The 22890-nt window shown below is 46.1% G+C and overlaps 2 protein-coding genes across 4 annotated transcripts in view; one reads left to right on the top strand and one right to left on the bottom strand.

Annotated features, from left to right (window-relative positions):
• The window catches only part of LOC111155300 (cyclin D binding myb like transcription factor 1), a 46822-nt gene extending 42519 nt beyond the window's left edge, over positions 1-4303 (top strand). Inside the window, exons 16-18 of one of the 2 annotated variants that reach the window (XM_022515440.1) lie at positions 46-420; positions 950-1097; positions 1277-4303. In XM_022515440.1, coding sequence (XP_022371148.1) covers positions 46-420; positions 950-1097; positions 1277-1386 — 633 coding nt within the window. In that variant the 3' untranslated portion in view covers positions 1387-4303. The remainder of the gene's footprint in view (positions 1-45; positions 421-949; positions 1098-1276) is intronic. The other variant, XM_022515441.1, reaches the window with a different exon arrangement.
• On the bottom strand, positions 2434-22553 carry LOC111155301 (transmembrane protein 243). 2 transcript variants are annotated; one of them, XM_022515443.1, is made up of 5 exons: positions 22341-22553; positions 21388-21686; positions 5411-5461; positions 4327-4431; positions 2434-3064 (listed from the first exon to the last, which is right to left on the bottom strand). In XM_022515443.1, exons 2-5 carry the CDS (start codon positions 21463-21465, stop codon positions 2942-2944), a joined length of 357 nt encoding a protein of 118 aa, XP_022371151.1. In that variant the 5' UTR covers positions 21466-21686; positions 22341-22553; the 3' UTR covers positions 2434-2941. The 2 variants fall into 2 exon arrangements, with proteins under 2 accessions (XP_022371151.1, XP_022371150.1); XM_022515442.1 differs by having other exon boundaries at positions 21388-21689.
• Positions 22554-22890: the final 337 nt, after the last annotated feature.

Here is a 22890-nt window from a genome sequence, read left to right on the forward strand (position 1 = left end):
GATTTTCTCATTTTGCCACTGATCGTTTTCTTTGACATTTTATAGCCAGAACATTTGTTGAACACAAGTGACAATGTCACAGTGCAATGTCACACACCACGAGTCATCATTCAGACTGTTGCCACAGAGGACATCACTTCTTCCATATCCCAAGCAGAACTGACAGTAGATAGTGATATTCACTCATCTGATTTTCCTGAGCCTCCAGATGCCCTAGAAGCAGACACTTTCCCAGATGAAATTCATCAGCCTAAGATAACTGTAGAGCCATCATTTAATGATGCTCATGTATCCAAATTCAATGACCAAAATAGCACAGAACTGATGAATAGTGTTATGGTCAGAACAGAAGAAATCTCTGACACCGACCTGAAACAAGAGGAGTCGTCTTCTCCATTAGCCCGTGCTTATGTTACTGAGGTAAGTTGCAATTAAGGGAACAGCCTTCTTGCTTGAGCCTTAAACCTTCAGTTTGGAAAAAACCTAGCAATAATTTATGGGGTGGGGGGAGGGGGGTCTCCATTAACTTCCTTTTTCCTCTGGACACAAAATCAATGCAGACTCCACCTGTGACCTCACAAGTATGAGACAGCTGTGTTGCACAGCCTTAGCACCAAAACTTTACCCCCATACCCTTCCAAAAGATTGAGAATTGTTTGTTGGGACCTATGGAACCATTTTCAGGAGAGTGGTTCGTAGTAGGTCTTTGTGGTACAGGTTAGTAACCTTCCTTAATAACCTTCCAGCATAACAGCATTGTTTCTTCTACATTCAGGCTTCTATTAAGTTCTGTTTTGTGCATTTTTCAGCTTTAATTTTCTTTTCTTTATTAAATGGGATAATGTTTGAATATTAAGTCCTTTTAAAGCTAAATGTGTTTAGAATCTTTAAAGAAAACTAAGAAATAGGAGTCAGAATGTCTTTTTTTTTTTTTATTGCCACTGTTTAGGGTCTAGAGTCTCCTACCATAGAAGAACAAGTTGATCAAACCACCATCGATGATGAAACCATCCTTATTGTTCCTTCACCACATGGCTTCATCCAGGCATCTGATGTTATAGATACTGAATCTGTCTTGCCTTTGACAACACTAACAGGTACTATAATAGAACTCCATCATGTGCCTGATAAATCTTAAGGGGAACATCAGGCTACTTGATCCAACAATAATTGGTCATCTTGTTAGATTTTTGTACTTCGATAGGGTACTTACTATATCTTCTTGACATGCATTAGAGAGTACATGTAAACTTACTGAACACTTAACTCATTACAGATCCCATACTCCAACATCATCGAGAAGAATCAAATATCATTGAATCATCTTTGGGCAGTCCTGTTTCAGAAGACTCAAAGGATGTTGAGGATTTGGTCAACTGTCATTAGGTAATTCTTCAGAGACAGGTAGCTCAGACAGAGAAGCCACACTGTTAATTACAACATCTCCAAAGAAATAGGAGCAACTCCCAAGAGGCTTAATTCACCATTCCTTTGGCTTTTAAATAGCTACAGTGCTTAAAGCCACATACATGTTGCTGCTATGACTTTTACCTCCTTAAACTATACCATCTGAGGTCTAGTCTTAGGACAGTGTGTAGATGAACTGAGTATGGAAGTCTTAACTACATACATCCCTGTGATTCATGTTAACTGTCAGCAGGGAATTTCATTCACTTCAGCTCCTGAGAAAAGTTTACAGTCACCAAAGCTTATCTACTCTGTTTTAAAAGCAGTCATATTCATCTCTAAACACCGGACATGGCTCTATGCAGTCTCAAGTAGGCCTGTTCATATTTCAGAAACGTCCCATCAACATGGCATAGAGCTTACCAGTGACACTCGAACTGTTAAGTATCCTTAGTTTGAAAGGTGACCAGCATCCCATACAGAGACCTAGGTGGGGACTGTGTAGCCGTTACTGTTGGTTTACCCATTGCTGGCAGTGGGAGCTGATTCAGGCTCGGTACACAAAGAAGCATTACAAGATTTAAGAACATTCACTACAGGTTTTTATGACTTAGGGCATATGGAAGAGAATAGCAACACAGTTCACCAGAAGATAAGTAGAGTTTTCACCCCTTCAGAACCCGCTGTTGTCAGTTTACAAAGTTAGCACTTTGAAGTAAAATTAAACTAAATGGGACAGGAAGGTTGCCTACCCTATACTATGACTCTTAGATGTTTTGCTATACAAATTACCCAGGAAACAGTTGAGGAAGGTATCAGAGTCTACCCTTCACTTTAGTGCATTAGCTGGTGGGGTGCGACATAACTTCTCCCTCTCAGGCAATTTAAAAAAAAAAACACACAAAATTTGCTTCGGTTATAAAAGGAAAGAAATCAAGAGTCATTCCTGTATTAGAGAAGGTAAAGCCAAAATTAGCCTCTAGGGTTTTAATGAACATGACCCCTATAGAAAAGTAACCCCCCAAAAAAAAAGAAAAAAAAAAAAAAAACTTGTATAAATTATTTTATTTATTATTGTAATTAGATCTTCACAATCAAAGTTGTCTTTTCACCGTCTGTGTTTTGTTAATGTGAAATTGTAGTTATAAGGAAAAGTTGGTTGCCTAGGGAACAATAATTGTATATTCAGTTTAACAGAAATAAAAGAATATTTGTCTTAAAATGCAAGATTGTTACATAGCTTTTCGCCATGCACTTACATTATAAAAATGTTCAATTTCAAAAGTGAAAATTGCTTGTGCCATTTGAGCTTTAAGGGTTGGAATGTTTTAGTGCAACACCACCTCCTTAAAGAAAAAGCAAAGCAATCTAGGATATGTGTCCCCTGCAAGAGGGAATTTAAGATTTAGAGTTAACATGAAAATCATGTATCAGACTTGTGCAGGAGATTCTTCAGCACAGCTTACCCAGCTCTGACTCATAGTCCTCACGTATAGCTTTGAAGAGACCTGGTCAGTACTTCTCCTTGGCAGCCTCACCTCCCCACGTCATGGAAGTACAGGTTCGCACATATACATAACATGATGATAGAAAATAAGATATAGTAAATTAAATTTCTAAATTTTGGTTCTAAGTCTCCTTGTCGATACCAGTAGATCTAAAAGAAGAAAAAATAAGTAACAGTTTAAGTAACAGCCACTGGGCCTGGCATGAAAATTTTTAAATACAGCTAATTCTTTTCAACTATGACCAATTCCATCCATATATACCTCCCCTGCCCAAGCGAGACCATCTTTACATTAGTCTGTATTTCTGAAACTAACGTGGCCAGAATGCAGTTTTTCTCTTTATAATTCTAGTAGTACCAAGTTTCCACATCCAGGATCATACCAATTCCTGCTTTCTCAGCTACTCCTGTTCTGTTCAAACCAGTAGTCATCCAATCACTAACAAGCCATCCAAGAATATCTACCTCGTATGTCTGTTTTAAATGGATTTGAGTAAACGGTAGAGCTCTCTCACATACTGGAAGGGATGGCAACATTTACATTCTTACTGATTACAGAGTCAGGTTGCCAATACACTAAGTTTTTATACAAAACTAGATCATGTTAGTCACTCCTGGCTTTAGGCTGGGAGTAAGAAGAGCCATCTCTGGTAACTTTGTTTCAAAAGCTCCAGAAGTGCATGGGCCAACTCTTCCTTAGAGCAAAGGAGTAGAGCAGAAGAAATGCATTAGATAAGCACATAACAGTGGTGATTTAAGCCCTTTGTGAGTTGTGAGTCAAAACTTGCTTTTAAAGGGAAATAAAAAATAGCCAACTAATGAATGACTAAACAACTGGCAAATATCTAAGTGAGGATCTATCACCATCTTTGTTTTCTTTATGTAGAGGAAATGCATCTTTATGGTAAAATTGTACATTCTTGGGACAAGGACAAAGCTATAGCTTAAGATTTCCCAGGAGAGTCTTGGTGTTAATTACTTTCATTTGGGGAGATAAGCACAGAGATTAAAATAGACTAATTCTGTAATTAGAATTAAATCGGGAATGTTGTATCTCTTCCCTTTAGAGCAGTAATGGCATTTGCCAGATCCTGCTGGGCCTGTATGCAGTCCTTGAAGGAAGATGAATTAGGTCAATTAAACCAAAGCTTTGGCCACCGAAGTCTTAACTCTCCCCGCCCCCCACAGGCTTTCAAAGGAACAGTGTCCCTTTAGAATTAATGACTCCTGATTCTAGAAACTAAGAAATCTGTCAGTTAATACTGAGACTTCTGACATCCTTTGCATCAAGGTGGGGACAGGTAACTAGATACACCCTTTCTTACAGACCCAAAGCTGGGAATCAATCCTAGGTATACATTGCAACCTTCAGCCCTCAAGGATACTCAATTTAAATTCTAAATAGTACTCACAAGTATGCAGGCAGTAATACTACTCAAAGAGATGCAGACTGCAAAAAATATATTCAACGGTTTTGGAGGTAGTTGAGGGAAAACAAAAGCACTGATCAGCGTGACCTGTATGAAAAGAAATTGTGTCAGGCCTTGGTTAGACTGGAGTTTAAGCTATGTACTATTATAAAACACTTAACATTGTAAAATAGTATCTACCACCAGGTTTGCCTTCTGGAATGTTAATATTTAGTAAAGTATTTGTAAATCTGTTCCAATATGTAAACCTCTTTTTAGTACTTTTCTATACTTTTCCTCTACTATGAAAGGAGACAAAACATCATAGCTCATAAAACTAGCTAAGCTCAAAATAACCTTTTTACAAAAAGATTACAAAGCATTTAAACCTCATTCCCAGGATTAAGGATTACACCGGGAAAAGTTCTAACCTTTATTAGGTTATTTTGAATACGCCAGCAACAATTAAAACCAAAAAGGTTTTTGAACATTTTGGAAAATACGGAGATAGGTTTCTAATATACTGGAGTTCTGTTTCTACTACAGATAAAGCATTATACTCATTCTTTTTCTTAAGAAGTCATTGAAACTTCACTAAAATTCTCTTCGATTTAATGAAAATGTGCTACAAAAATGCCGTTTTCAGATTCTGAGAGCTATAGCTTTACAGCAGTAGCACCAAACTATATTACGTGGGATAAAGGATAATGAGTGTGCTTTTAGGGACAAAATAAACTTGAGGGATTAGCAGAAATGGGGAGTTGTGGGTGATACACAGAGGGGAACTGCAGGTGCCACTGAGAAGTTACAAATTTACTAAACATACACTGCAAACTCAGAAAGATTCCTTCATGTGTGCTATTTCAGCTGGGGGGGTGAGAGTAGAAATCTAAGTATTCCCATTGCCAACTGCAGTTTTGTTTAAGCAGTAATAAAACAATACTAGACGATGACTAGAATACCCCACAGGTTCACATACTGGCCTCTTATCAGTCTTTTTTCCGAGTGTTAAACTGAACCACAGTCCTGAAGCTTTCAAAAAACTTTAGTGAAAAGCCTGGATGAGACACAAAATAAACATACTTACTAGGATCAACAAGGATGTTAAGCTGCCAACAACTAAATTGATGATTCGATCCTGAAAGAGAAAAGCATTTTTGAGCTCTATCATGAGCCCACGGCACTGCCAGAAAAGTACAGTTCTAGCCACTGGGGGGATTTAGAATTAAGAAACTGAGGTCCTGCCCCTCTCTGAGCATTACACATACACAGAAATGCCAGAAAGGCAAAGTGTACCGTGCCATCAGAGTGGAGAAGGTACCTTGGGAAGACACAGACAACTAATTAGAAAAGGTTTCTGAACAGACAGGATGCTTTTACACTACAGTCTTTTGAAGACTGGGGAAGGACTGACTGGGGAAAGGATGCTTAGGACTATTCCGTGTGCTGCTGGGAACAGTCTGAACAGAGGCAAAAGGAAAAGTGCACTGGGATGGCCAGCCAGTCAGGAACCAGACTACAGATGATGTTGAGGGCCATAAGTTTGGGCCTACTTATATGATAGCTCAGGTGTCCTTGTCTAATGTGATTTAAAAGTAGATGCTACTGCTGGAAGGGATCATACAATGCCGGGGCTGGAGGCCATCTCAGACCATCTAGGCCAGTGCTTTTCCAACTTAATAACAAAAGCCTATAACAAAATAACCGTTTGACTGAATGCAGAGCCTGGGGTTACCCACTGAGTCTTGTCATTCCCATCCCCATTCCAACCAATTCCACAGAAAGGTCTGGAAAACTTCTCATCTAACTCAATCTTTATTTTATAGATTAAGATAAATTAGTTCCAGTGAGTATGATTAAAATTATTTGCCTAAAGCCCCACAGCAAGTGAGAGTCAACTCTGTAACAGGATTCCCAAATCAAGGTCACTGGCTAGATAAAGCCTCAGCTGTATATATAAAACTAATATAATATTAGTAATATGTAATACATGTGTAATATATAGATTTGGTTGAGCTTACAGAATAAGGTCATGATTAAGAAACACTATTTTAAAGGCCACTGAGAAGACCAAGTAGTCTTATTTCTGAGAAGTCAAAACAAATAAATCAGTAGTCTTAAAGATTGTTTTGGTAACATCTGAGCAAGAAACAGCAGAATATTGACCATGAGTAGTCAATAAACAAAAGCTCACAGACAGGAAGGGCACAGGAAGGAACAAGAACGGAGCAGCAACTTAACACCATTTCTGAGCTGTCTACATTTAAGCTAAGAATCCAAAGCTAAGAGGCAAGCAAAGCTGAGAGGAAGAGTGAAGGAAAGCCAAGTATCCTGTGCCTGATCTAACCAAAGACAAACCACTCTGTCTAGACAAAGACCACTGCAATTCACATGTTACTGGGACAAAGGTAACAACTCAAGCCACACCCTTCCTAACCTAGAAGGACTCCAAACCAATCTTTTCACCTTTTCACCACCTCAGCTAGAGAAGCCTGCCCAGCCATACCGAGAGTCTGAAATTACAGCTGTTTGTGACAAAAGAGACCCAGGGGCAAATTCACTTAATCACTAGTCACTAGTGTCCACACTTAAGACAACTGTGTGTCTCAACCTAAGTTGTACAGTCTATGCTTGGGAGCCCCACTGTTTTTACCTCGTGAAAAAGGTTTAACTGAACTCTGGTCTGTTGGGAGAATATCTGCTCTCATCTCTTTAGGAGTTCCAGGGACTTGAAAAGTTTACAAAGGTCTGAATACTTCACAACAGCTCTCTTACCCGTAGGAAGAAGACAGTGAAGAGGTTCAGGTGAGGTAGCCAAGAAGAATCCCTTATCTCCAAACAGCACAGCAAGATGCCAACTAGGATCAGAGCAGGAGGAAAAGTAATCATAGTGAAGGGATAGTAATTAAGTCAAGAGCTTTTACATATCTTCTAAAAAAAAAAATCCCAGGATGGAATGGTATCGGGACTATTTTACAGGTGGCAAAAACATGCTCTGGGAAACAGAATTTGCCCAAGGTCTCACTATGGGTAAGAGATAGAGGTAAGAGATGGAGATGGGATTCGGTGCCAAAAGAGCAAATCCCATTTATGCTTCTCAATGGAAGAGCAACTTAGAACGCTACTTCTGGTCTTAGCAAAGACATCAACTAGCAGGTGGCCCCTCAAAAAGCCCATTAGCAAAGAACTACAGTGGAGTATCTTTGAGGAATGTAGAGATCCTCCAATGACTTTTTCATGTTGTTAAACTTATATAAGCCTAACTGGTTTTAATCTTTAATGATAAGATACCTAAACTTTAAGGAAGACTCCTTGCTTGCCTTCTAGACAGTTCACTGAGGAGAATCCCAAGTCATCTTCATGAGTGTCAGTCATTCTATCATAATGCAGCCCCTCTGGGACTCCCAAGATGGGATGAACCATTTAGTGTTTCTCACCGGGTTTTCCTTCTCCAAGCCAAGGACTTGGCTTCAGGCCTTTTGCTATCCAAGTAACCATGAACCAGGCCAAAGAAACACCAGAGTTGACTTAATAAGACCTCACACTTTCAGGCCCTTCTAAAAGCTGGCTATGGAAAGTGTGGTCTGCAGCCTAGCAGCATTCGCCTCACGTGAGAGCCTATGAAAAATGCAGAAGTTCGATAGAGAAGAGACCCTTCCCTGGGCCCAGAGATCACTTTGCGGGCTTTACGATCTCTCCCAGCTCCCAGTCTCCAAAGATAGAGCAATAAAAGCAAATAATAGCACTTCAAAGGGCAGTTTTCAAATATGTACCAAATAATTATAAAATACATAAAGATAAGAATATTAAGTTCTCACAGAAACAGTCTCCTCCCAGTTTTATTCTTATCTCTGCCTACCAAAACTGCTCCCCTTCCAGACTTTAGACCTTCTACTGTGCTTTATTTTCACTCCCCAAAATAGCTTGATAGGATCAAAATCATCCTTGACCCTTAACTGCAGAGAAGACAGGATTGGGAATTAGGACATCCTAGCACACGAACACAGGAAATGCGTAGTTCTCAGAGGAATTCTACATATATTACTTTGTGAGTCATTTAATCACTTGAACATCTCCATTATATCTCAATAAAATGAAGAAAATTATATTCCAGATGCAAATACAACAATGAATAAAACGGTCTCTACCCTCCAGAAGTTGACACTTTCCAGAGCTCAGGAGGGCACTAAGGAGAAAGGAAGTGAGGTACCTTCATCGGATAGAGAATATAAGACAAAGTCAAACCTGAAAGAGGACTAGCAGATGAACAAAAAGACCCCAAAGAGAACAAAAGTATGGCAAATGGAAATAGCCCATAGCTAAGCCAACTTCATTAGACCTGAGCAAAAGGGCTGGCATCAGCCCAAAGCAGTTAGCTCTTCATCTTCCTTGGAAATGAGGAAGAAGAAAGTGATGGACCTACATGCTAGTGGCTTGATAGAAGGTAACCCTGTGAATCAAGTAAGAAAACACAATCTCCATTTACCAAAGGGTAAGTTCAGTAAGACTGATCTGCCAAGGTCATACAACCAGGTAACAGCCAAGTCTATCCAATGCTCTTTGCAAAATCCAAACCAAAGGTCTAAGAATCTTTAGACAAATAATATGTATGGATCCAGAAATTTGAGTTAAGAGACCAAGCTGCTTATCTCCTGCCTGCCACTGGCTAACCATGTGACTTTAAAAAGATCCCTTACACCATCTGGATCTATTATACCAGAGGACTGGGCTACATGGTATCTGGACCCTTCCTGCTTTAACGATTCATGGTTCCAGATTGTCAGCTTCAAACTGCACTTGGGCCAGAGTAGAAGGCCTACTCCCCAGCAATCAAACAGCAGAGAAGCCCCCAATCTGTCCTTGTTAGTAATTAGCCAGCTCGATACAAGACAAGAGAACCCCAAACACATGTCAAATGCTCAGGTTTCATAATGGCCCTGGGAGGAAACGGACAGTAACATCCCAAATAAACAAAAACTGGCATTTGCCCCCAGCAACCTGGAAATACCCTGGTTCTAGACTGTTCGGAATGCTAACAAGTATTCCATTTCCAGAGCAATTTATTTTTTGCCTTCTTCCAAAATGGATTTAAGGGCTTGTGCTACTACAGTAAAACCCCAACGCATTCAAGCAACAACAAAAAGACCAAGGCAAAATTTCCAAAGGGGTTTAGGGAGTGGAGTGAGAGGGCAGGCACAAAAACTGGACTAAAGAAAACTCATCTGATTTAATAAGCTCAGATGTTAGTACTAGACTGCTGGGGAAGTGGGAAGTGCAGTAGGGTTTATAACCACTTGCTGATTAAGCACAATGTATCATTGGAAGAGGCAAACTTTGGTTGCATGGGTCTTTGCAAATACAGGGACACAAAAAACAACCACCTCACACATAATCGTCTCATACTGACCCCTAAGAAAAAGAGAAGGCCTAATGTTCTCACGAGAGTGAGCTGTGGAGCAGGAGGTGGGGTGGCGAACATGCCACCCTCCCAATTTGAATGCTCACCCTTCAGAGCTCAACTTGAATATCAAGTGCACCATAAATCCTTTCTAGGCACCTTCCCCTCAGGATGAGATACTCTTGTCTCCAGACTCCCAAGATCATACCACCTGGACTTGCCACTTATTGCCAGTCTCCTCCACTAGGGCTGGCAGTCAGTTTCAGGCCAGGCAGGTGGCCTCCTTGTCTTCCTTCCCTGCGGCCGGGCACACAGTTGACTCAGAATTGTCAACAGAAGTGGCCAAACAGTACCTCTCTCCGAGGCCTCTCTCCAACAGAGGCTCCTCTTATTATTCATGTGGGGTCCGGCTCCTCGAAATCTCCACTCCCGGGCAGAGCAGCACGTGGCCTCACAGTTCTGGGACGGACATGCCACAGCCCAGCAGAAGCTATGGCCTGCTCCTGCACCCTCAGAGGTCCATTCCTGCCAGCCACGAAGGCCCGACACCTTCCCAGGTGCCTCCAGGCTAGGTTCCATTAATTCCATGGAAATACATAATATACCATGGTTCAGCTTTCCCTACCTGAGGACAAGCCCAGTTACTGACTTCGGGCTAGAGGAGGACCACACACTCGTTTCAGAGGCTTGACAGCAACTCCTGCCAAGGAGTCCATCCTCTGGCGATGCTGCTCAATACTCCCAGGGAGAAGCAAAGGAAAACAGAAAGCTCTGCAGGAGAGAAAATCCCTGGATGCGCAAAGTCACAGAAAGGGTCTCTTCTACCCTCTGGAGAGAGACAGAGAGTGCAAGTCTTGGGGTAAGATTGAGAATTCCATTTTTGGTGTTGCCTCTAATTTTGTGACTCCATAAAATCCTTCACCTCCAATACTATCGTGGGTAGCCCGGCAGACCTACACCTGCCCGCTGAACGTTCCACAGGTCTGTCCTCGCACCCGCACTCACCAAGTCCTGTGAGCCGTCTCACCCTCTGAAACCCACTCATGTCAGCCAATGGCTTCGTGGGCTGCAGAGTTCTCCAACACGCTGCATTTCCCTTGCTGCCTGTCTCTGAACGTTGTTCCCAAGAGAGCCATGTCACCATGTACTCATGCCAGGTTCACGGCTGAGGAATGGGGTACAGGGCATTGCCTACTCCCTCCCTGGGCCAAATGGAGTTAGCAGCTGCAGTAACATCCTCTGCTATGGTCCACGTGTTTGTGCCCCCTAATTTCTCAGGTTCACATCCTACCGCCCACTTGACACTATCAAGAGGTGGGGTCTTTGGGACATAATTCGGCCACAAGGCGAGAACTCCCAGGAATGGGCTGGTGCCCTTCTGACACATGAGGGCACAAACACAAGCTACAGCCTGGCAGAGAACCTGCATCCAACCGTGCAGGCATCCTGACTTCGGACTTACAGCCTCCAGAATGGAGAGAAAGCAATGTCTGTTGTTTATAAAATCACCTGGTCCTTGGTCTGTGCTATGTTGCTGTAGCAGGCCAAACGGACTAAAGCATCCTCTTGAAGACCTATGTCCAGTCAACTTCTTCCCCCTCCTCTTCTCAGTTCCTCGACCATTTCTGCACCTGCTTTGGCCAAATCTGTATCCCTCCAATGTTCTGCTCTGCTGCCCCTCAATCTTGTCTTAACCTGCATCCACAGACTAGATCATTCCCCTGCTGTTCCACCGAAGCTCTAACTCGAGGGCCTTCCTCCTGATCTCAGGCCATGGAGTCAGCGGTTTCAGCTGTGCATGAAGACTCCCCAGTGGATCTGTTCAACATCTGCTCTTGATGCTTTGAAAACCCAGTCCTGAGTCCCCCTGCAAACCTGCAACGACTTCTGTGCTCCAGCGCTGAGCCTCGCTGTGAAGCCTTCCCACTGTCCTAACCCCACCTGCCAGGTTACACCTCTGTCTCCCCCCTCTCCCTTGTAAGGTCTGGGAGCCTGAGGGCCACGTCTTCCTTGTCCGCTGTCAGACTGCAGGCCACTCACTACACGAGGCTGCGTGGCTGCAGTCCAGCCCCATGCTTTGTCCTCCCCGCTGAGCACCCTGGCACCAGCCCGCAGCACCCCACGGCAGGAGCACCTTTCTCTAATTCGGACAAAGCCAAGCCATGTGGCTGAGGAAGCTACCAGTGCCCAGAGGAGAAAACCTTCTCTGGTTTGTACAATGGTGCCACCGAATCGGCGGGTAGCATGAATCATGTTGACCACAGTGCCCGGCATCAGATACCCAAATATTCACTCAAATACAGAGTTGACTGCAAATTCCTGTTGTCAGCTGAGCCTTCACTGCATTCCCATGGCCTCTCATGCCAAGATGACGGTCCCTGCATCTCTCCAGAAACTGGTTTGCAGGTCCACCTCATCTCAGCTTCCTGATCCCACTCTTGCAGCCTGTGTATCAGCAGACATCCTTTAAAAAAAGATGCCAAGGAAAAGAGGAAAACTCCTCCTCCTCCTCCTATTTCCATTCTTTCCAGCGTGAAGGGGACCAGAAGGTGACCTGCTTCTCTGCCAATCCTGCACCCACTCCCTGGCTCGGTTATCTCCATCCTCATATGTACGTTGAAGCTCTCTGTCATGGAGTCCATCTCTAGCCCACAAAGCTCAATTCCCTCCAGCATCAGAAGAACTTTCCATCCATACTACCTCCCACTCTGATGTTAGGCATTCATTCTCCACTCATCTCACATGCCAAGTGTTAGGAAGTTAGGAAGAAAATAAAACCCGGTAAATGAAGAGTGATGGGGACCGGGACGGGTGGCGGGGAGGGCTATTTATAAAAAGAGGTCAAGGAATCCTTTATGAGGATGTGACCTAAGGAGTGGAAAAGGAATGAGACACGCAAGGATCTGGGCGAAGGGTACTGCCAACAAGCCACTACAGCAAGTGCCAAGGCCATGAAGCAGGAGTAAGCCTGGGAAATGGATTAAGGAAATAAAAAAGGGGGTGGGGGAATGCCCGGGTGGCTCAGTTGGTGAAGCATCTGCCTTCGGCTCAGATCATGATCCCAAGGCCCGGGGATTGAGCCTGGCATCAAGCTCCCTACTCAGCGGGGAGCCTGCTTCTCCCTCTGCCTCCCACTCCCTCTGTTTGGGTCTCTAACAATAGATAAACAAACAAACAAATAAATAAATAAATGGCCAGGATGGCTGAAGCTCAATAAGGAAGAAAGAGGGAAGAAAAAGGATTGTTTAATGCCCTTCTAACTTCCCTGTAGTGCACACATGCTCCATGAAAAAAGATACACGTCCCAGCACATGGCACACCTCCTTGGAGATAGTGTGGTTAGTAAGTGAATACAAGAATAAACGTATGCACACTCAACAACCTATGGCCTCCAGAGGGAAATCATACTCACTATCACAGCATTCAAGGTTCCCACCCAGCCATTCCCAGCAAGCTCTCGAGTCCAGTCAGAGGTACCTGGAGTTCCTTCACCATTCCTGTACTCTCCTGCTCCCCACCCCTTTCACACAAGTGGGACCTCCTGCTTGGGATTCCCTGTCACCTTCTCCTATCAAAAATCCTAATCCTACTTCAAGGTCTAAGACTCAAAAGCCCTCTGATCTGGTGTCCTGAGTAGAATTTTCTCTTTCTTCAGGCTCCCAGAACTTTGCTCATCCTTTCATTAAAGACCTCGATCCCATTTTAAATCCAGAACTTATCCTCCATAACCCACAAGAGCTTCAGGCCACTGAAGATGATCTTCTCTGGTGAGGCCAAGGGAAGACAGTCCTATTCAGCACGCAGGAAATGTCCAAAGGGCACCACTTCCTACCATTGTTAACCCGACTGACTGAGTCAGACCCTTGAGCCACATCCTCCAACTTGGTGCCAAAGTTTTTGCATTTCTCAAACTAAACCAATACTATAAATAAATGGCCATTCTCAGAAATGATTTTCCTTTTATTTCTTCCAAATCTCGGGGGGAAACTTCTTGCCAGGAAAGTGCTGGAAATGGCACAATCAGATGCCTCAAGAGGCAGCCCTATAGGTATAAACCTACTGAGAGGATGTAAAATGTGAGAGGCTGGGGCCCAGCTAAAGAGGGAAATCTCACGCCTTGTCAGTGGGTTAATGTGGTTCCCCCAGAGCTACACAACTCTAAGCAGGAGCTTCCCCTCACGCTGTCGTCCGGGGCCAACCCAGGGACAACCTGCACACGGTAGAAAGCCAGGCGAAAGCTTATCTCACTGGCAAAATGTGGCCAATTGTGAACTTGATCCTAGGTGCTGCTCTTCTAAGACAACCCAAAGAAACACCAAACTTGGAACGGCGCCAAGAGCAGAAGCAGCATGAGAAGGTGGCCACCAGGGTGTAGGCACACCCACACTTTACGACCCTCACCCTCAACTCCCTGTCAAATGCGCCACGACCACCGTGGCCGCATGTTCCATCTGAACACCAACCCCCACCCCCACCTCCTCTCGATCTGGACAAAGTACATGCACAGACATTTTCAAAGGTTTCCCTTATTTCACATACCCACATCTTGAAGCAGCTTTCATTTGTCAGTATTTTTGTACCTCCATCCTACCTGATTCTCTTTGTCATAGACACATGAACTTAAAATAGGTGGATTTTATTAAAGCACCACTTATGCAAATCAGATCACAGTGAAAACAGAAAACAAACTTACTCCATGAGTTTAAGGGGCAAAATAACCCCTAGAATCCCACAGGAAGGGGCCGTGACCTCTAGCACAAGAGGCACAGTACAAGATTACGAGGTTAGGAACCTGACGGACAGATTTATTCTCCCACCAAAAGCCGGCCTGCGGCCTTAGAGGAATCATTCAACTTTGAAGCCTAAATTGCCATTTTCATACAATGGTCGAACGTGTGGGGCTGCTGAAAGGATCTGGAGGTAGTATCCTGGTAAAGCCCCTAGAACAGTGACAATTCCCAAAAAGTCGCTAAGTGGCTGCTGATGTGGTCAGAGTAGTATTTTTACATCTAATGGGGCATCTTACCTACGAGAGGGCTGGGTCCTCAGAGATGAGTGGGAGTACAGAGGGCTCATAGCCTGGCCCCAATTTCTAAGTCAGCCCCAACTTCAAATGCATTTCATCATTCCCACAGGGACATTCAAGTCTGTCAACCCACTGGATCCTAAAACAGCTCCAAAAATATGACTATACATACACGTGGCCCAAAGCCTGACCCTCAGGAAAGAAAGGACTCATTTCAGCCGACCTAGCCTACCACCCGAGACCTGCAAAAGTCCATCTGTGGAGGAGTACTGGCCACTCAGCAGGCCAGAGAGCTTCTGAGAGGCCAACCTCAGGTGAAGCTTCCAGTACAATACAGTATTGGGTTTCCTACCTGTCCCTTGGCTGACGCACAGCAAGGAGATGATCACGGGAGGCCGTCAGCTGGTTAGCTGCCAGAGGGCCTGAAACCCCTTTCCTGTTTTGGTTCCCAGTGTTCCAGGATTCTCAACACCAGCCCCCTCTTCTACGGTCACCCAACATGGCCCAAGAATGTAGTTACCCTTCTGGTGATGCTCACTTCTCACATATTAACATGATGTTAATATACTTAACATCAAGAATGGACATTGTGCCCAGGGCTGGAAAGGTTGGAGAAATGAAGCAAATGGTTCCTACCCTCAAGATGCTGACACTCGGGGTCAGGAAGGCAAGATCTAGACAAATCCCTCACAACACAAGGAGTAAGCGCCAGGGGGAACCTCTGAGGGCTGGGCTCATTGGAGGGCAGCATGGATGCAGGCGGGGTTTTAAGGAATGTTCTCAAGTGGGGATTTAGACTGAAGAGAATTTAGACATTTGGAGAAAGGAGGGCACTGGATCCAGTTCACTTAAACCTTTACGAGGCTCTCCCTCCATAATAACTTCAGGGGCTGCAGACAGACACATTCCTTCACCACCCTGCAAAAAATCATCAACCCTGTCCTTTTATTCTTTTTCCTGAAGTTAGTTAGAGAGCAGGGATGGGATGCCAGTTGATATGTCTTATACAACCGGCTAACACGTCATGAACCAGGACCCCCTGGCTGGCACCAGGTGGGGAGGATAGCACATCATAACCTTGAGAACTTTCAAGGTCCACCCGGGTCCTACTCTAACTGCCACTTACTTTGCTAACCACAGATCAGCCGTTCCTCGGTTCCATGGATAGGGTATGCTCTCCCTTGCTTTCTTGTGGGGCTGCCCTTCTAATAATCCATCTTTCTCTGCTTCAAACTCAGGGACACAGAGACTGGCCTACTACACATCACGAGTCTGGTTTCAGGGTTCAGCAAGAACACTACAGAAAGGTAAACAGAATTTGCCAAGAAAGGGCAGCAGCTAAAGGAAACAGGTCCACGGAGAGATTCCAGCCTGTTCTGGGCTTCCACACAGCATGGGTTAGACCACGGGAATCAGCCCTCTCTCCACGCTCCAGCAACCTCTGAGGGGCTTTCTAAAATTACAAATGCCTGAGCCCAACCGGCAGAGATCCCCAGGCCTCTGGTCTGTGGGTGGGAGAGAGCAAACTTACTAGAGTAAGAAAGGAAAAAGGCATGGCATGGGTCATGCTCAACTACGTCCAGCACAAGAAATCCCAACTCAATGTGGCTGGTCAGTGGAAGAGAGGCAAGGGGCCAGCTGATCTGGTACCTCGGGCTACCAGATCCCCTCTGAGGGAGACAAGAGTTGTGATCAGAGGATCATCCAGAAGCTGTATCAAGAGGAAAGCTAGAAGCCTGCACCCCTCAGAGTAAAGACTTCAGCTTTCTAGGCAGGGGGAGGGGCGGCAGGCAGACACAGTAATCTTAATCACAGCTTTGTTATTAATTAAGCGGCAACCCTTAAACCTCCTCCCACAAAAAGCACAAAATAACTCTCTCTCAAATTAACTCTCTCATTTTCTGCTATAATCTGCAGAAGCTAAAGGCCCCAAGTTGGAATTGCTTTCATTGGAGTACAGGCCATAAAAAGACCTTCTTTTCCCAATCTGTTTGTCTGTTTTGTTTATAGGAAGAAGAAAAAGTACTTTTGTCCATGGACCTTTTGCCTTTGGAAACAAAGATCTGAGCCTCAGGACCCAGGAACGTATCCCTACACAGACCCCACACCCCACTCCTGTTAGCTGAGTTCAGTGATGTACCTTCACCGAAGTCACTCACCTTCTTCCATCACATCCAGGTATGAATGGAGGGGCAACCACAGTCACCATCCACAGTCACCATTAAAAGATCACTCTTTTTTGGAACCAGTGACAAAACAACACAGCAGGCTGGTCCAGAAAGCAGTTTACATGACCTTCCACCAGGGGTAGCGTTCCTGCTTTCCCAGTGGTGCTAGCTGTGGGGTGCTGGTTTGCCTTCTCCCGGGAGAGAACCATCTCTCCCTCCCATCTTAGATTCATCCTCCAGACTGGAGGGCACTGACTTCAGATGACTGGGCAGGCAGCCAGCAAACCAAAAGAAGATGGACTCACAAGCCCTGAGGTTAAATTAGGGTCCCCCCATTACTTAGAAAGATGGCCCCAACTATGTGTGGTGCTAAGGCAAATTTTTAAAGGCAGCCACAGACAAGAGAGGAGGAAATTCTCCAGTTTTAGTTCACACTAGGGTAGGGAAGGGAGGAGCAAAGGAAGAGGCTTCCTACAGGAACATTGCCAAGTAAGTGTTCTGTGGAAATTGGGCTCATGAACGCTCCCATGGGGGAGGGAGGACGTCCATAACTCATCATGTCCCTAAAAGGCTACCTTATCAACAGTCCACAAGTACTACTTACCCACCCTCTCCAACCAGAGTCCTGGTGAACATCTGCTTGTTAAAGGTTCTAGCAAGTCCCCCAGAGAAGGAAACTTTCTTCTGAGAATGACTGTGGAAACAGCGTAACTAAGAACTAAGCTGCTTCAGAATTGTGCTGTCCAGTAAGGCACCTGCAGCTGTTTGTGGTTACTGAGCACCTGGAATGTGCTAGTCTAAACTGACACAGGCTCCAAGGGAAAAATACATGCCGGATGTCCGAGGCTTGGTCCAGAAATGTCTAAGTAGATCTGCTTTTGTATGGATTAAACATTCAAATTTACTATTTTTTTATTTGACAGAGAGACTGAGAGAGCACAAGCAGGCAGAACAACAGAGGGAGAGGGAGAAGCAGGCTCCCCACTGAGCAGGGAGCCCAATGCGCGGCTCGATCCCAGGACCCTGGAATCATGACCTGCGCCGAAGACAGACGCTTAACCAACTGAGCCACCCAAGGTGCCCCTCAAATTTATTTTTGGTAGAAAATTTAAATGTATTAAAATTAATTTTACCTGTTTATACTTTAGTATGGTTACTAGGACATTTAAACTCACATATATGGCTCAGATTGTATTTCTACTGGACCGTGCGTCTTTAGAAAATGCTAAGCTAGAGCACAGGCTTGGCAACCCCAGATATGTCCATCTTGGCAACTGTGCCATATTTATGTTTTCCCTTTGAACAATGTACATAAGTACATCCCAGACTTTGGGAATGGATAAAAACAGCTGAAAACAACATTCAGACCAGGATGCATAAGCTAGCCCACCCAGCAATACGTAATTCTAAAGGAACAACAAACAGGTCTCCTCTTTTGTCCATCATCCGAGAGATTTATGTAAGGACAGAACGGTTTCACTTTGCCCCTCCCTCCATGGCTCTGAAAAATATTCCTAAGTATCATGCTGAAGTCTGACTATGTTTGATCATGTTTGGTAAATGAAAAACATGTGCATCCCATACAGGTGAACATAAAAGAGACTTCAGAGACTTGCCCACAAGGAAGATGCTCAAGGCCCATTGGGTTATGTATCTTCTGTCCTACAGTAGATTCTGGAATCTTTCACTCACACCCTGACTTTGGATGAACCCGCTTCCTGGGACTGGGTAACTGGAATGTGAATGTCTACAGTGCTTTCCAAAGTATGCACACAGACTGCATCACTCACTATCTACTCTCAGTGGCAACTCCTGAAAGGGAGGTGTTCAAACATTACCAGGGAAGAGCTAGTGGTGTGACTGAACAAGCAGCCTGCTGTGGGGATTAGCTTCCTCAGTTACACAGCAGCAGTCACAACGCACACCTTACAAAGAAACTGGATGACCCAACAGGTGAAAGGCTGAATGCCTAGCATGCTGCCTGGCACTGAGGAAAAGCAGCTTCCATAGACACTCTTCTCTGCTCTGGGGGCTTTCAGTCATCTTTGCCTTAGAGGTAGACACTGGACCTAAAGCTCTAGATTTAAAATTGGGAGACTAAAAAAAAAAAAAATAGAGATGAAAGTAAAATTGAGAGGCTACATATGGTCAGTTGTTGTACGGCAAACAAGATTACTGAAAGTTCAGATCATCTAACGGAGTAGGACAGGAAGTGGGCTTTCTCCTTGCTGGGTTTTCTCCTCAGAAATGGTAGCTCGTTAATACTAAGTTTCACGGTGACGTGGCTTTTGGGTCCAGTTTCCTGGTATCTGAAAAGAGAGCAGGCTGGGGAATACCTGCCAGAGGGACCAGTGAAGGGTTTCTCCGGGTCACCAGGGATCCGGCCTGCTCCGGCAGTGACTGCTCTCCACAGGAATGGCTCCCCTGCAACTTGCCCAGCCCAGTTCCCGGGCCTGGTCTTCTGTACATCCTCCAATAAAGCCACCTGCCGTCATTAAAGACCTAGGTCTCTCCTTCAGACCGGACATCTCAACTTGCAAGATGCAGGATGTTTTCTCCCTTTCTCAGACCAATGGTCTCTTTCTTCTCAGTTCTGGATAATTTCTCTATGTCTAGTCATTCTGCCAGCCTCGCAGAAGGAACTAAATTTTGATATGTGGAATTGTACCTCATTCTAAGTCTCTGAGTACCTGAACCTACTGTTATAAGGCCCAAAGTTGCCTAAGTAATGCTAGGCCTATCTGCTCTTGGACAAAATAAGCAGGCCAAAAAGAGAAACATTTCGAATAGTCAAGTTCTTGGATAGGTTTCAAACTGATCACAGACTATAGGAAACTTACAGTCAGTGACCGTTTAGGCCCAAGCAAGTCAGAAAACCTCAGTATTTCTCAATGTCTCTGTAAACCAAGCCCATTATCAAGTCATCTACCTCAGTGTTAAGGCGCTGTGGGGATTAAAGGAGGTCACAAGTCTACATCACCCAGAACCCCAATCTGTGCACCAAGGCATGTGAGGGAGACCCTGAACCTCTTAGCTCTTGGCACAACTGGACAGTCAGGTGCCCCAGGTCCAAGACCTTCACGCAGGAAACTGCCTCCACTCTCCAGGCCCCAAATCCTCTTGTTAAACCCCAATTTAGGGGCATTCATACGTGCAAGCCCAAGGCTGTCAGAAACCAAGATCTTCCCCAACAAAAGTGACCAGTTTCTCCAGCACACCCCCTCCATGTCCCGTCATAACACAGATCCAATGCATCACATTTGTCTATTTCACCCACCAAACTGTGTTCCTTGGACCATGAGGACCCTCTCACGTAATACTTAATAATTGCAGTAGAAATAGTAACGTCTAACCAACTAGAACCACGCTTCTCAAACCTTGTGCACTGAGCCGGGATTATGCAGAGCCACACAATAGACAAGGTGCATCTTCCTAGAGATCAAGCTTAAAACATTTTCTTGTTAAGCAACTCTACAAAAGAATACCCCCACACAGAGTTTAAAGAAATCATGGAGTAGTCTTGCAGAAGGCCTGCAGCTTCCAAATTCAGAGTTACACCCCCACCCCGCCAGGTGTACAAGTTTCCTATCCTTTCTGTCAGAGGTCCCCCCAAAGCTGAAAAACCCAAGAAGTTCTGGACTCCACATGTGCCCTACTTTTTGAGAGGCTTGAAAGGACTTTGTCACCTCTCTCCCCCTCCTGCTTTTGCACTCCTGCACCATCTCTAAAAATAAATAAATAAATCTTAAAAAAAAAAAAAAAAAAAGACTTTGTCATTGGCGGCAAAGGTCACCAATACCATCCTCAAGGGGGGCGGGGGGGGGGGGAACGACCACAGGCTCGTTTTGCCAAAATGACTGAGTTAAAGCAGAAGAGAGAAAAAGAGCTCTCCTCGATTACTGGCCCAGAACATCCTAAAATGAAGCCTCTAAGAAGGCATTATACTTTTTGTATTAAAAAATAAGGTCCTACAGCTTGTTTAGGTCCAGAAACCCTCTGATCTCTTCCCGGAATGGAGCGCCATCAAAGAAACCCTCCTATGGCGCCTCTTTCCTTGGCTGCCTCAGCAGTAAACTCTTAATGGTTCCATGTAAATACTCGTCAGAAGCACCTCTCCGGGGTTTTCTTGCGGAAGCTTTAGTTGCACACCTGAAGCCTCCTGAAGGTTAGCACTCCAGCGCCACCTCCCCTTCCGAGAGGGGCTGGAGAGGGGCTTCCGTACTCCCTTGAAGGATCCCCAACAGCCCGGAACTTTCTCAACTTTTCTCCACCCCCGCCTTCGGGGCTGCGGGGCCAAACCTGTCTGGAGCGAGCCGAGTGGCAGGACAAACATCTTAAGAGGGAAGTAGGATTGAAGAACCAGCTCTCTCTTCCTACAAGTACCTTCAGGGGCCGCAGCCAGGACTCCGCGGGAGATCAGATACACACAGAAACACACACATCCCCAACTCGGTCTCCAGGGCCGCACTCACCTTGGCCGACGTCTCTCCGAACAGAGGTCTGTTGTCCAGGCCGCTGGTGCCATAGGTCCTGGTAGAAAAGTCCTCCATTTTAGGGTTTCTTCGCTCTCCCAGGCCACTCAAAGCTGAGCCGGCATTACCTCCCGAAGGGTCAGGTCCACGACTGCCCACGCCGCGTGCTCACCGAGAGCTCATGGCTGGAAGCGCAGGTGGTCTGGGACGTCCCCGCGGCGTCGGCGGCGGGTGGGCGCTCAAGCCGGGGGAACCTGGCCGCTCTGCCCGAGGACCGCTGCCCTCCTCATCGCGAACAGCTGCTGCAGGAAGTGAAAGGAAAGAGACACCGCGTGGCGGACTCTCTCCGGGACGCCCCGCCCGCGCGGCTCCCACTTCCCCAAATCTCAGCACTCAGCCGGGCCGGGCTCGGTGCCAGGTCCGCCGGGCGCCGCAGCTCTCACCGCAAGCAAATCCGCGACCGCGCGCTCCCGGGGGGACCCGCGATTCCCCACCCCTCACCACCGCATTCCTTTACACGATTGTTTCTCAAGCCTTCTCAGTATTCTCTTGGGCACCAATACCTCCACGCTCGAGAAGGAGGGGGGTTCCAGTGAAGACTTCATTACAAGCCCCTCTCCAAGCCCTCGGCACCTCCCCTCCCCTCCAATTCTCGAGCGGCGGGAAAAGTGAAGTTGCCCCAGCCGAGCGCTCTGCGGGCCTCTCCCCCAGCGCTGCAGCTGCACGTCGCAGCCGTGGCAGCGCCAGGCACCTCGGATCCCCTTCCATTTGCCGCAACTCCCCGCGCACCGCCGCGCTTTCCGCAGCTCTCCTCGGCTCTCTCCTGCGGGAGCCCCAGCTGGAGCACCCGCCCGGACGGAGCGAGTCGAAGAGAAAATCCCGCCTCGGGCGCGCACAGATTGGCCACCCTCCCGGGAACCGCCCCGCGCCCGCCCCGTGCCCGCAGGCCAAACCTCGGCGTCCCCTGCCGCCCTCGCGCTGGGGAGTCCTGGCGGCGCGGGGGTCCGCGGCTCCCGGGCTCACACACCCGCCGAATTTCGGTGCCAAAGACTCTGGGACGCGGGCGAGACGTGCGGAGAAGAAAGAAACCTTCCGGGCTGGCGGAGAGCGGGCTCGAGTGCCGAGCGCGGGGCTGCGGAACCCCTCTCCTCTGCTCCCCCGGCCGGGACCCGCGGCCTCTGTCGCAAACCGACTTGGCCCGCCCAGGCGACGTCACTTCGGGGACAGCCAATCCCGCGGGCCGAGGCGCCGCATTGGCTGCGGAGCTTTATTTCTGGAGGTGCCTGTTTATTCCCGCTGGGGCGGCCAATCTCCCTGGCTGCTTGTTTCTCAGCCTCTTAGTAATTAGCGTCTGCGCGAGCCACGTGGGTACAGAACCTCTCTGAAGATAGCTTTGCATTTGGCTGAAAACATCTTTAAAACAACCAGCCTGTTCTAACCACACCAGTTTTTGCGCGACTAGGACGCAACGCGGGTCTTTGAGAAATTTGGTTTAGGGTGGTT

The sequence above is a fragment of the Enhydra lutris genome, unplaced genomic scaffold (genome assembly GCF_002288905.1).
Source record: "Enhydra lutris kenyoni isolate GAN:26980312 unplaced genomic scaffold, ASM228890v2 scaffoldscaffold40, whole genome shotgun sequence".
Lineage (NCBI taxonomy): Eukaryota > Metazoa > Chordata > Mammalia > Carnivora > Mustelidae > Enhydra > Enhydra lutris.